The sequence below is a fragment of the Amia ocellicauda genome, chromosome 13 (genome assembly GCF_036373705.1).
Source record: "Amia ocellicauda isolate fAmiCal2 chromosome 13, fAmiCal2.hap1, whole genome shotgun sequence".
Lineage (NCBI taxonomy): Eukaryota > Metazoa > Chordata > Actinopteri > Amiiformes > Amiidae > Amia > Amia ocellicauda.
The window spans coordinates 6,909,853-6,921,998 of record NC_089862.1 but is presented as its reverse complement, the minus strand read 5'-3'; the positions used below and the strand labels follow the sequence as shown (position 1 = coordinate 6,921,998).

The 12,146-nt window shown below is 38.0% G+C and overlaps 1 protein-coding gene across 3 annotated transcripts in view; it reads right to left on the bottom strand.

Moving 5' to 3' along the window:
- Positions 1 to 12,146, bottom strand: part of LOC136766384 (uncharacterized) — a 39,184-nt gene that overhangs the window by 15,773 nt on the left and 11,265 nt on the right. For all 3 annotated transcript variants that reach the window (XR_010821726.1, XM_066719801.1, XM_066719804.1), the window contains 7 exons: positions 11,727 to 11,865; positions 11,019 to 11,172; positions 5,671 to 5,807; positions 4,785 to 4,896; positions 4,372 to 4,438; positions 2,914 to 3,126; positions 389 to 534 (listed from right to left, as the gene is read on the bottom strand). Coding sequence is in view for 2 of the 3 variants with exons in the window: in XM_066719801.1 (XP_066575898.1) it covers positions 389 to 534; positions 2,914 to 3,126; positions 4,372 to 4,438; positions 4,785 to 4,896; positions 5,671 to 5,807; positions 11,019 to 11,172; positions 11,727 to 11,865 (968 nt within the window). In the remaining variant the exon portion in view is untranslated. The remainder of the gene's footprint in view (positions 1 to 388; positions 535 to 2,913; positions 3,127 to 4,371; positions 4,439 to 4,784; positions 4,897 to 5,670; positions 5,808 to 11,018; positions 11,173 to 11,726; positions 11,866 to 12,146) is intronic.

The following is a 12,146-nucleotide window of genomic DNA, read 5'->3' as shown; positions in this document are numbered from 1 at the left end:
ATATATATATACACACACACACACACACACACACACACACACACATTTACTCCTCAATGTTAGTGGTAATATGCATCACGTGCTATAAACAATACTTGCATTTCTAATATTTTTGGATAATTCTACAGACTCTGCAAAATATACTCCTTGTACACTTGTTGAACATTAGAAGGCGAGAACAAGAATTAGTGCACCGCGATGCCAATTTGATCCAAATGATTAGATTAAGCTCATACCTCCCCCCATGACAAGAGACGCAACAGTAATTTATGCTCGTGTGAAAACATTTATATAGGTGTGAGCATACGAATTACTTTTAGTTCCCCAGATCCCCCCAAAGGAATTGCTTGAAGAATGAGGTACTCAAGCAAACAAGATTGTAACTCACCCTACATCATCTCCATCAGTGAGACACAGCATGCGGAGCCTGCAGTCAGGGAAACTGGAACGAACCTCCTCTAGCTCTCGGAGCCCTCGCTCCAGGGCATCGTACAGCGGAGTGCACCCTGACGCCCTTATGCTTGAGACAAACTCCTGAGGGCAGAAAATAAACAGTCCCATCAGAGAGCCTACTTACACCAATGGGATGGTATAGATGAGATTTTCTTCTCATGCAAAATCATGTAAATATTCTGTAGACTTTAAAAAGCATGAGACTGAAAGGGGCCTTACCGATGATATCTGAAATAAGACCCCCACTCCCTCCCATTTTCCTTCATTGGCATATCATATAATTTGGGATAAACAAGGACTTAACAAGTAAATATAAAACAGGTACCATGTTCAAGACAGATTACCTTAATTGGTCAAATGTATACAGAAATCTAGGGATCCCCAAATTAGATTAACAATAGTCTAAATACACTGCTCAAACAAATTAAGAGAACATGTAATCACAGTATAACACAAGTCAATTCAACTTCAGGGATATTAATCTGTTCAGTTAGGAAGCTTAAGCGATTGTGAATCAATGTCACCTGTTTTGGTGCAAATGAAAGTGACAACAGGTGCACTGGAGAGGCAACAGCAAGACAACCCCCCAAAAGGGAATGGTTTTGGAGGTGGTGGCCACAGGCAATTGCTCTCTCCTTATCCTTCCTGACTGATTCTTCTCTAGTTTTGTGTTTTGCTAGTGTCCTTGTCACTACTGGTAGCATGAGGCATTAAATCCTCAGTCCCATCGTCGACCTTACGCTGGTGCAGTGGGCCCTGGGTTCCTCCTGGTGCAGGACAATGCCTGGCCTCATGTGGCCAGAGTGTGTAGGCAGTTCCTGGATGACGAAGGCATTGATGCCATTGACTGGCCCTCATGTTACCCAGACCTGAATCTAACTGAGAACCTTTGGGACATTATGCATCAGTGCATCCGACGCCGCCAAAGTATCGCCACAGACTGTCCAGGAGCTCACTGATGCCCTGATCCAGGTCTGGGTGGAGATCCCCCAGGACACCATCCGCCGTCTCATCAGGAGCATGCTCAGACGTTGTCGGGAGTGCACACAGGCACGTGGGGGCCATACACACTACCGAGTCACATTATGAGTTGCCGTGATGAAATTCACGCAACTTGGAACAGTCTATGATTTCAATTGTTTACTTTGATTTTCGGTGTGAGTTTGAATCCAGACCTCAAACGTAATTTTGTTCTCAACAAATTACACAATGTACAGTAAAGATTTTGATCTTTAATATATTTCATTCATCCAGATCCGATGTGTGATTTAAGTGTTCTGTTAAATGTTTATACATTGCTCAAAAAAATGTATACCTAAATACACACACACAGTCTTTCCATAAAATGGTGCTACTCCTCACCCTCTCAACGGAAGTATCCAAATAAGCAGTCCTTTAACATGTTTTGGCTTCTCTCCTTCTTCCTCCCTGACCCTCAAATAATGTTTTTAACGGTCTTGTCTGCCATTTCCTCCAGAATGCATTCAGATCAAAAACTCAACCTCCTTTTATTTAAAAGTTCCCTTTTCTTTGCATCCTCCTCTTCCCCCTCCATTGATCTCACATCTACTGTACCTCTGTCTCTCTGATCCAAGTAGTCACCCTTGACTCCTGCGCCCAGTGAATCTTCACTACCATACACCTGACAGTTCTTCTTTCAGCAACATACAATTATTATTATTTCTTGGCAGACGCTCTTATCCAGGGCAATTATACAATAGCAAATTAATCCATCCCTTCCTTAATCCTCCACATGTTGGCAAGTCTTGGTACTATCCCACTTTGAATACTACAATTATCTTCTGGTTGGCTTCTCTGCTTAATGTTCAGTCCAGCTCAACCACAACTCCGCTGTTTGCCTGGTATTCCCCCAACCTCCATTAGCTCATGTTATATCACAACTTTGCTCTCCTCACTGGCTCCCAATCACAGCTTGCATCCATTGCTGCCCTGCCTTCAGAGCTCACTCCTTCTCCACCCACAGAGGTCAGGAGCATTCTGTCCCTGACCACTTTCCAGCAGATTCTGAAGACACCTGTCCAGATAGCACCTGTAAATACCTCAAACCTCCCCTTCTGGACTATAAGGTATGTCAGCTTTAATTAATTTATATTGACTTGACGTTCCCTACTATTGCTCCATGTTATCTGTTTCTAGTCTTGCACTAAAATGTGCCTTAACTTTCCTTCATTAATAATTGCACTTGTTTCTGATTACACAGCAATGTAGCAGTGATATTTACTGCTTTTACTACCCCTACACTGCTCCTTAATATAATCATACACTATTTTGTATTTAATATGTTTTACATTGTAAGCTGTACATACAACATTTCTGCTCATACCGTATTATGCAATTGTAAGTTGCCCTAGTTAAGAACATGTGCTGATAAATAAATATGTATATACATACATACATGACATTTATTAATTTATTTATAGATAATATTTAATCAAATACCTTAAAGTGTTCCAGGTTCTCAGTGAATGTGTGTATACGTTTAACATCTGCATTTCCTCCAAATGTCACCAGCCCAACAATATGGTGAAAGTTGTAGGCCATGGTCCTGTTGGCAAAGGCCTCAAATAGAACCTTCACTGCATCCAAGCGAGACAGGGTACTGACAGCTTCAAATCGTCCCTCCTCCATGGACAAGCTGCAGTCCAGTAGCACCTGAGAGTAGAAGCATCGTCAACCCAGTGGCAACTGCAACAATCTTAACTTCATAGCGGGCTTCACACACATTTAATAAGAGTGCTCTAATTAGCTGAGCTGTAGCATTAATTTTCAATATTGTTTTTAATACATTTTAGACATTTTTATTTATACAAATAATGTCACGCATGGCTTAAATGTACCGTTACATTTATCCATGAACAGCAACAAGAAAGGAATAAACAGTTATTCTACAAAAAAGGTAAAGTTAATTGATCAAAATCAAAAGGTAGCTTCAAAGCTTATTAACTTATTAAACCATATGAAACCATTAAAATGTTTGGTCATATACCATATATAAAATGCATTAAGACATTAGATGAAATTGTTTCCCCATAGTTCCCTTAACAGTCCAAATCAATTTCACCTTCCTATGTCTAATGTTGTATATCTATTTTCTAATCAGTTAAAGATATCAAGACGCTTTGTTACATATATTTAGATAGATTGTTTGGGTGATAGTGGTTTGCTGTTTAACTGAATATAAGGCAATTCTCTATAAACATATATAATGCCAGGTACAAAATTATTATTCCCCAGTTCCTGGCATCAGTGGTGAAAAGTAATTAAGTAGAAATACTTAATTATACTACTTAAATATTTGTGGGGGGGGATTAACACTCTTCTTCAAGTACATTCATGAAGAAAACATTGTACTCCACTACATTTTTTCCCAAACCTCTAGTTACTCTTGATACTGAAACAAACTATATGAATAATGCTTCAGCACACTGTCCCTGTTTTTGAGTGTTGGGCAAGGTGGAAATGTATGAACTGATTGTTAGATTGAAAACTGCAGTCCTAATTATCGCCACGATGACAAAGAATGTTTATGTCAATTTGACTAGGCAATTAGAGGATGCATTAACTTTCAAAGAAACCAGTCATGAATGTTTGCGTGTGCAGTACAGTGTGATTCAGCATTCATCTCCTACAATTTTTTGGAGGCCAGAATAAAACCTAGTGGGGTTGCACTGACAATGAACTTAGACAGACTTCAATTTGTGGCTTCTCTGGCTGAATCTACAGTTTGGCGATACTGGAAGTGTATGGAAAAATAAAAATTAAACAATTGCATAACACATTTTAAAAATGTATCAAATAGTTGATTCTGGATATTTTTTTGAATTTCAATACTAAAACTATTACCAGCAATAACATTAACCAGCAATAATTAGCCATTTTACTGTACAGTGACCTTACAAGTATGGCTTCCACTGGTATACGTGTGGTGTTGATTGATGTCAGGGTCTCTCTCTTATCCTGTAACCTTAGAAATAGACAGGACTTAATTACCACATGAAACTATTATTTAGTAGTAATAGTAGTAGCAGCAGCAGCATTGACTTTTATATTGTATGTATGAAAAAATATGTTTAAAATGATACAATACAAATACAAACATTTACAAATATTTGCAGAAAATGTGGATGTCCATCCAAATACTTTGCTACTACATGCACATGGACAGAGGCTTATTAAACTTCAGATCAAGCTTGTACACAAAGAAAGCAGTACAATTAATACAATCAATGCTTTGTTTTTAGATGTGCACAGAAGCAGTAGGGGTTTGATCATAACATTGTACATTAATATAAAAAATTATCAGTACATACTTGGCAGCCAGCATGTCCACATCCACAGTCCTTGTCTTCCCATTCTGAACATCAAACACAATTACATTGTTTGCATCCATTTTATGTCTTCCTGTATAAACTCCAAGATGATCTACAGAGGGAAAGGGACCAAAAATATTGTGACTATCATCACGTTATATTTCAGCTGAGGATTAATTGGGACGATTCATAAAAATGATAGACCCCCATTGATCAGATAGCTACGTGAACACCCTGCATTTGACATTAATAGTTTGCAGTAAAATTACAGTTTGTCCTCTCTTGTATGCCGATTCTTACATTTTTTTTTATGTATTTCAGAAAGATGACTTGATTTTGACTGATGTGTGTGTGTGTGTATACACTGAATCTGTACTAAAATATATTTTCCAGCCCAATCTCCACTATCCATAAGGAAGCACAGACAATCGGTCAGTTACTAGTAATATGAATTAAGTATTAAATAAAAGCTGCCCCCAAAGGAAAGTCTTTGACCTGCATCTACTAGCATGGATGTGAAACATGGACCCTGAAGGTGAAAATACAAAAAATATGAAATATGAAGGTAGAACCCTTTTCTAAAATGTTTTGTGGTAACTTCTTTTAAATCGGTAATTAATAGACCATCATAGGTTTCAATGTTTTGATACAATTTGACATAAATACTTGGTTTTAATTGTCAGGAATTAATATAATAATCCTTTGTTAACACCAACAGTACCGGCCGGAAGCACTAACTATTGCAATGAAATCCATTTAGGTACATTTTTTTAAAGATTGATTGCCATGTCCTTCTTTACTAAATATTCCTCGTCATGCACTAAAACAAAGAAAAAGAAAGGACAAAAATAAATTCACACACAACACTATTTAAAAAAAATCCCACCTTTCTCAAGGAACACCAGCAATGGCCCAGTGAGCCCCAGGCCCTTCAGGACCAGAGGGGGGGTGATCTGAAGATAATGGGTCTCTTTAAGAGCAGAGTACATGTCACTGTATGATTTCTTGGAGACAGAATGGAAGCTGAGCCACACGTCAAAAAAAATGGGAAAATAAGAGCACATAAACAACATCAGTTTCAAATTTTGTTACGGTACTTTTCATTAAGCGTACAACATAATTAGTTCTCCTCTTGAATGGGTCTCTGAATCCTGTAGGTCTTTCTGATAAAGCATAGGATATCCCTGGATAAATTACATTGACGCCAGAAATTTAAATGCAGGCAATATGTAAACATTTAAACAGGCATAATAATACCTTATACAGACATGCTCAAATTTGTTGGTACCCTTACAGCTCATTGAAATAGAGGTTCATTCCTCCTGACAAGTAATGAAATTAAAAGCTATTGCATCATGTATACTTGCATGTAGGGCTGGGCGATATGACTTAAAAATAATATCTCGATATTAATGGAAGTTTGGGTGATACACGATATATACCGCGGTATGCCTTGTTTTTATCCAATCAAGCTACAAAATAAGACCAAAGACATTTAAACAACAAGTCTTTATTGAATCATTCAATATGCAAAACAAATACTACATGCAGGCTGTCATGGGAAATATATGTTGCATTCTGCATATAACAGCGCACTACTATTAAGTGTGTTATGTTATGGGATTATATATATACACACACATATACACACACACACACATGATTTACTGTCACATAACAATAACACAAGTAATAGTAATCACGCAACACATGTGATGTAAAATGGTATAGATTCAGTTATATTTAGCACAGCCGGGTTTACAGTGGCGCATTTAACATCTGCTATACAGGGACATTTCTTCTCTGACTGTCGCGTTTCGATTCTACTTACCGGTACAGCGTGTGTTAATACTAAATAGTTAATAATAATATTATTATTATTATTATTAATAATATTATTATTATTAATAATTTAAAAAAAAACTGTTGTACCACTTCACCATCTTATGAAACTTTATGCATATGTTTGCATTGCTTTCCAACTTATTAAAAAGCAAACAAACTATTATTCTTTAATTTTATACAAATTATATCCGTCTAAATTTGCGGGGGTGGGAGGGGTGCTGCTTGCAGATTGAGTTCAGCTCGGTGACGAGAGCAGGGCGGACCGTGTGCGCTTGTGCATTAAAATATCTCTTGGTTATTGTGTCAGTTCACTCTCCTCCATGTCTGTTTGTGTTTCTGATGCACATTTCTTGCCGCATCCGACACGAGTGGAAAAACTGGAGAGAACGCAAACTGTCATAATGACGAAAAATACTGCCGTAAAGAGTGCGATTTGCGACACCACGATATAAACGATAGAACGTAATAATATGAAACGATAGACGTTTTTCTATCGTCAAACGATATATATTGTCATATCGCACAGCCCTACTTGCATGCCTTTGGTATGTCATAGAATTAATCTGTGAAAAGAGATTGATTATTGCTCATTCTACAAAGATATTCTAAAATGGCCTGGACACATTTGTTGGTACCCCTTAGAAAAGATAATAAATAATTGGATTATAGTGATATTCCAAAATAATTAGTTTCAATAATTAGTATTACACGTCTCCAATCTTGTAATCAGTCATTCAGCCTATTTAAACGGAGGAAAGTAGTCACTGTGCCGTTTGGTATCATTGTGTGCGCCACACTGAACCAGTGAAGGACCAGAGAAAGCAAAAGAGTTGTCTGAGGAGATCAGAAAGAAAATAGACAAACATGGTAAAGGTAGCAGCTTGATGTTCCTGTGACAACAGTTGCAAATATTAAGAAGTTCAAGGTCCATGGAACTGTAGCCAACCTCCCTGGGCGGCCACAAGAGGAAAATCGACCCCAGATTGAACAGAAGGATAGTGCGAATGGCAGAAAAGAACCAAGGATAACTGCCAAAGAGATACAAGCTGAACTCAAGGTGAAGGTACGTCAGTTTCTGATTGTACCATCCTTTGCTTTTTGAGCGAAAATGGCCTCCATGGAAGAAGACACAGGAGGACTCCACTTTTGAAAGAAAAACATAAAAAAGCCAGACTGGAATTAGCCAAAATGCTTCTGGGAGAATGTCCTTTAGACATGAGTCAAAACTGGAGCTTTTTGGCAAATCACATCAGCTCTATGTTCACAGATGAAAAAATGAAGCTTTCAAAGAAAAGAACACCATACCTACAGTGAAACATGGAGGAGGCTCAGTTATGTTTTGGGGCTGCTGTGCTACACCTGGCACAGGGTGCCTTAAATCTGTGCAGGGCACAATGAAATCAAGACTATCAAGGCATTCTGGATTGAAATGTACTGCCCGGTGTCAGAAAGCTCTGTCTCACAAAACATTGTACGGTTCTGAAGTGGCCTCCTATGAGTCCTGATCCGAATCCTATCGAAACTCAAGTCTGGAGAAAGCACCCATCAAACCTGAGACAGCTGCAGCAGTTTGCTCAGGAAGAATGGGACAAACTACCTGTTAACCAGTGCAGATGTCTCATTGAGAGCTACATAAACGTTTGATTGCAGTGATTGCCTCTAAAGGTTGTGTAACAAAATATTAGGTTGAGGGTCCCATCATTTTTGTCCATGCCATTTTCATTTGTTTAATTATTTACAAAATGTTGAAAAACAAAAACAAAAGTAAAATCTGATTTCTATTAAATATGGAATAAACAATGATGGATGCCAATTGTGGAGGGGTACCAACAAATTTGAGCACGTCTGTATATCCTTATAACTTGAATTGTCATTAAAATATATATTTAAAAAATAGTTTAAAACCTCAACAGACAAGTCTGAAGCATAATGGTTCTGCTGGTTCCAATACAGTGTTACTTCATAAAATGTTATATATATATATATATATATATATATATATATATATACACACACACACACACATCATATCTATCACAATATACATCTCATAGCTATCACAGCAAAGATGCTCAATACAGTAATCCCTTGTTATACGAGCGTAATTAGTTACTTAAGCGGCTCGTTATGTGAAATCTTGTGTAACGGAAATTATATCCCCATTGGTTCCCATGTTATAATCTTCGATTGGTTCCAGAGCCCCAAACATTTCCTCTCAAAAAATTGCTTAAAGTTGTTCAGTAAATAAACAATCTCTTGCAGTATGCATGAGTTCTCCACAGATAAAGACCTGGGCTAACATTTTTCTTTCATGCACTTATAGTTATAGAAAATGTAAGTTACAGTAAATACTAATAGTGTTGTAAAAATGCTAATAAATGCAGTTATGAAAAATAATTAAAAAGTTAAATATAACAAATAAAAAAGCACTTAAGTAAACATCACAGAAAAGAAAAGGTGGTTACAGCAGCTGATGCCAAATCTTCTATTGAGGAACAATCTCTTAATCTTAACAAAACTCACCGGAAGGTGTTGTGGTGTAATTTTCATGTACTTTTTGCAAAGATGTAATAGGATCGGCAGCTTTGTGAGCTCCCTTTTCATAAGAGCAAAAATATGCTTGTTTCATGGAAGGAGATTAATTTCAGTCTCGTATAACTGAAATCTCAAATATAGCAAGGGATTATGGTACATTGGGTATTTATCCAAGAAACATTAAAGACTACATACAAATAAAGTAATGAATGTTAAAGTATTTCTTCTATGTATTAAGGTGCTTTCAAATTGTCTTCCGATCAAATTGCAAATAGTCTGATCAGTTGTAGGATAGTAAGTCAGCTGATCAGATTATCTTGGCCATGCATGGCAATTAGACATCAATACTGGTCTTGGGGAAACAATTTTACGCATGAATATATTTCAATTTAAGGGAAACTGAAAGTGTCATAGAACAATTCTATGCCAGTTTATGCAAGGCATCAGCTCCATAAAGTGATACCTGTCAGTTTATACACGTTTGAATGGTTTGGCAATTGACAATTCCCTGAGTGCTTGCCTTGATAATGGTCATGACACAACACTGGTTAGTAGGGCTAAGCGTCAGCACTTGAATTCAGGAATATTTCTGACATGGTTCTCCTCCTACCTTTCCATATGCACCTACCAGGTAACACAATATGGCTCAACCTCTTCTCACCCTTTCTCAAAAGAAGAATCCCAAAGAGCAGTCCTGGTCCCTTCCTGATTTCTCTACATGATTCCCCTTTCATAGCCTATAGTTTCTCTCTGACTTCCACATCTTGCAAAACATCCTGTATACACTCACCTTCTAAAATTCAACCAACTCTTCTAGATCCCATTTTCTTTGCTTCCTCGTCCTCATCCTCCACTGATCTCCATCTCCATTTCTCTCACAACTACCACTCTCTCCCTCTTCATCAGCTAAGAACCTTGGAGTCACCCTTGACCCCTGCTTCTCTTATTTCAAGCACATCTTCAGTCTGCCACACACCTAATCTTCCTGAGAAACATACAAGGAATACTCCACTTCTTGTCCAGGACCTGGTACTGTGTCTCCTAAACTCCTGGCTGACTTCCAAGCATCTGCCACCTGTCCATTCCAGCTCATCCAGAACTCTGCTGCTTGTCTTGTGTTCTCTCTACCTGCCTTTGTCCACCCTTTACCACAGTTTTGCTCTCTTCACTGGCTGCCAATCACAGCTTACATCTAGTTCAAATATCTTGTACTGGCCAACTGATGTCTTGTCCAGACAGCACTCAAGTTACCTACGGACTCATCTCTTGAAATTCCCACTTGACCACTTTGACCTTCCTGCACTAGAAGTCTTGAGGTCCTGCCTCCTTATTCCCCTGCCTCCAGGGCCCAGTTCTTCTCCACCATTGTCCATAGTTATTGAACAACTTAAACACCAAGGTCAGTACTACTTTGTTCCTAACAACCTATTGGCACCTTCACCAGTTCAGAAGCTGCAATACTCCAATGCTCACCTTCTAGACAATACGATCTCTAACCTTAAAAATGTAATGAAAAATCTTTTCAAATATATTTGTTACACCATGAAGATCCCTACTATTGCTCTGTCATATTGATTTTTTATTTTGCCTTAAATCAATAAGTAGATCTGTACTTTTTGTAAGTATGCCTGTTTTGACTGCAGTAGTCTGTAGCATTGATTTAAATTCACGGAAGTCATATTTTCTGCTCTTTTACCTGTGGCTTATAAGATTCATGATGAGAGACATTTGTTGGTGGGACTTCTTTTTTTGGGTTAGGTAGTAAATTCAGAAATCTATCTTTGTGTTCCTAAACCTTTGCAAAGTAGGCAAAGCTGGAACTGAGCATTGTTAAAAGGAAAAACAAGGACTCACTTCCCATAAGATGAAGCATCAGGATCTGTTACCCACTGTGGGAAGGACCTCCTTGAGAGAGGCAGGCACAGTAAGACCCGCTCCAAATCGCTGGCTCGCTGCAGGCTCAGGGTGCTCAGGTTCTGTTCAGAACACCCAGGAATTCTTTTGTCCTCTAGAAATAGAGGAGAAAAAACAAAACAAAAACAGATTTTACATGCACTTAGTTTGAATTCACACTTTACTGCCACAAAGGTGCATCCTACATGTTCAGATAGATTTGAAATAAAATGCCTCTTAAACAGGTCTAAAATCCTTTTTAATCATTTAAACTCTGACCTTAGTGTTTCCTAAGAAAGCTTGAAACCCATTATGCTCCATCAATGTTGACAAATTGTGGTACCAAAAGGGATTTCAATTACATACGTCTAATAAACACTAAATAAAACCTTGCTCAATCTTATCAAAGTGACTAATAAACTAACATTTTAGAATGATCCCAGTCTACTGAAATTAATTTAAATCATGAAAGGCAATACCAATTCATTTTGTTCTAAGGCTTTTCATGGTGATCTTTGCAAAGATGTCACCCTGCTCACAAATTGTATCATTGTACCTAGTATCTTACAGCAGTATATAACCTGTATACTTCTATGAAATATCTAATTCAATGGGTTGAACAAATACAATTTATTTTGCCTTGAAACTGAAAGCAGGTCTTACTCTCACCTTTGATTTGTTTGATGATATATCTGCGCTCAAACACAGTGGGCAGTCCAGGAACGCGCACTGGCTCAGTGAGATGCTGCTGCGATCCCGCACATAACAGGGACAGCGTAGCGTACTGCTCCCTATCAGCGCCTCCACTCTGTGAATGGAAAGAAAAAACACTCCCTTCAGCGCCAACATGGGCCTTCAGACAGAGGCAAGCATAACAGTAATTCAGACAACAGCTGAATAGTAATCCATTCAAATATTTACAAAAGCAGAACTCATGTGGCAGCTCTAAAAAGTGTCTTGGAAAACTTGACTAGTGAAAGATGGTAACTGTGGTAGATGTTTGAAAAAGAACAGACTTTACAGAGTAGGCTAAAATCACAGAAATTTGTGGAGAACATCATCCCATTATTACCTGAACATTGCTTTAGG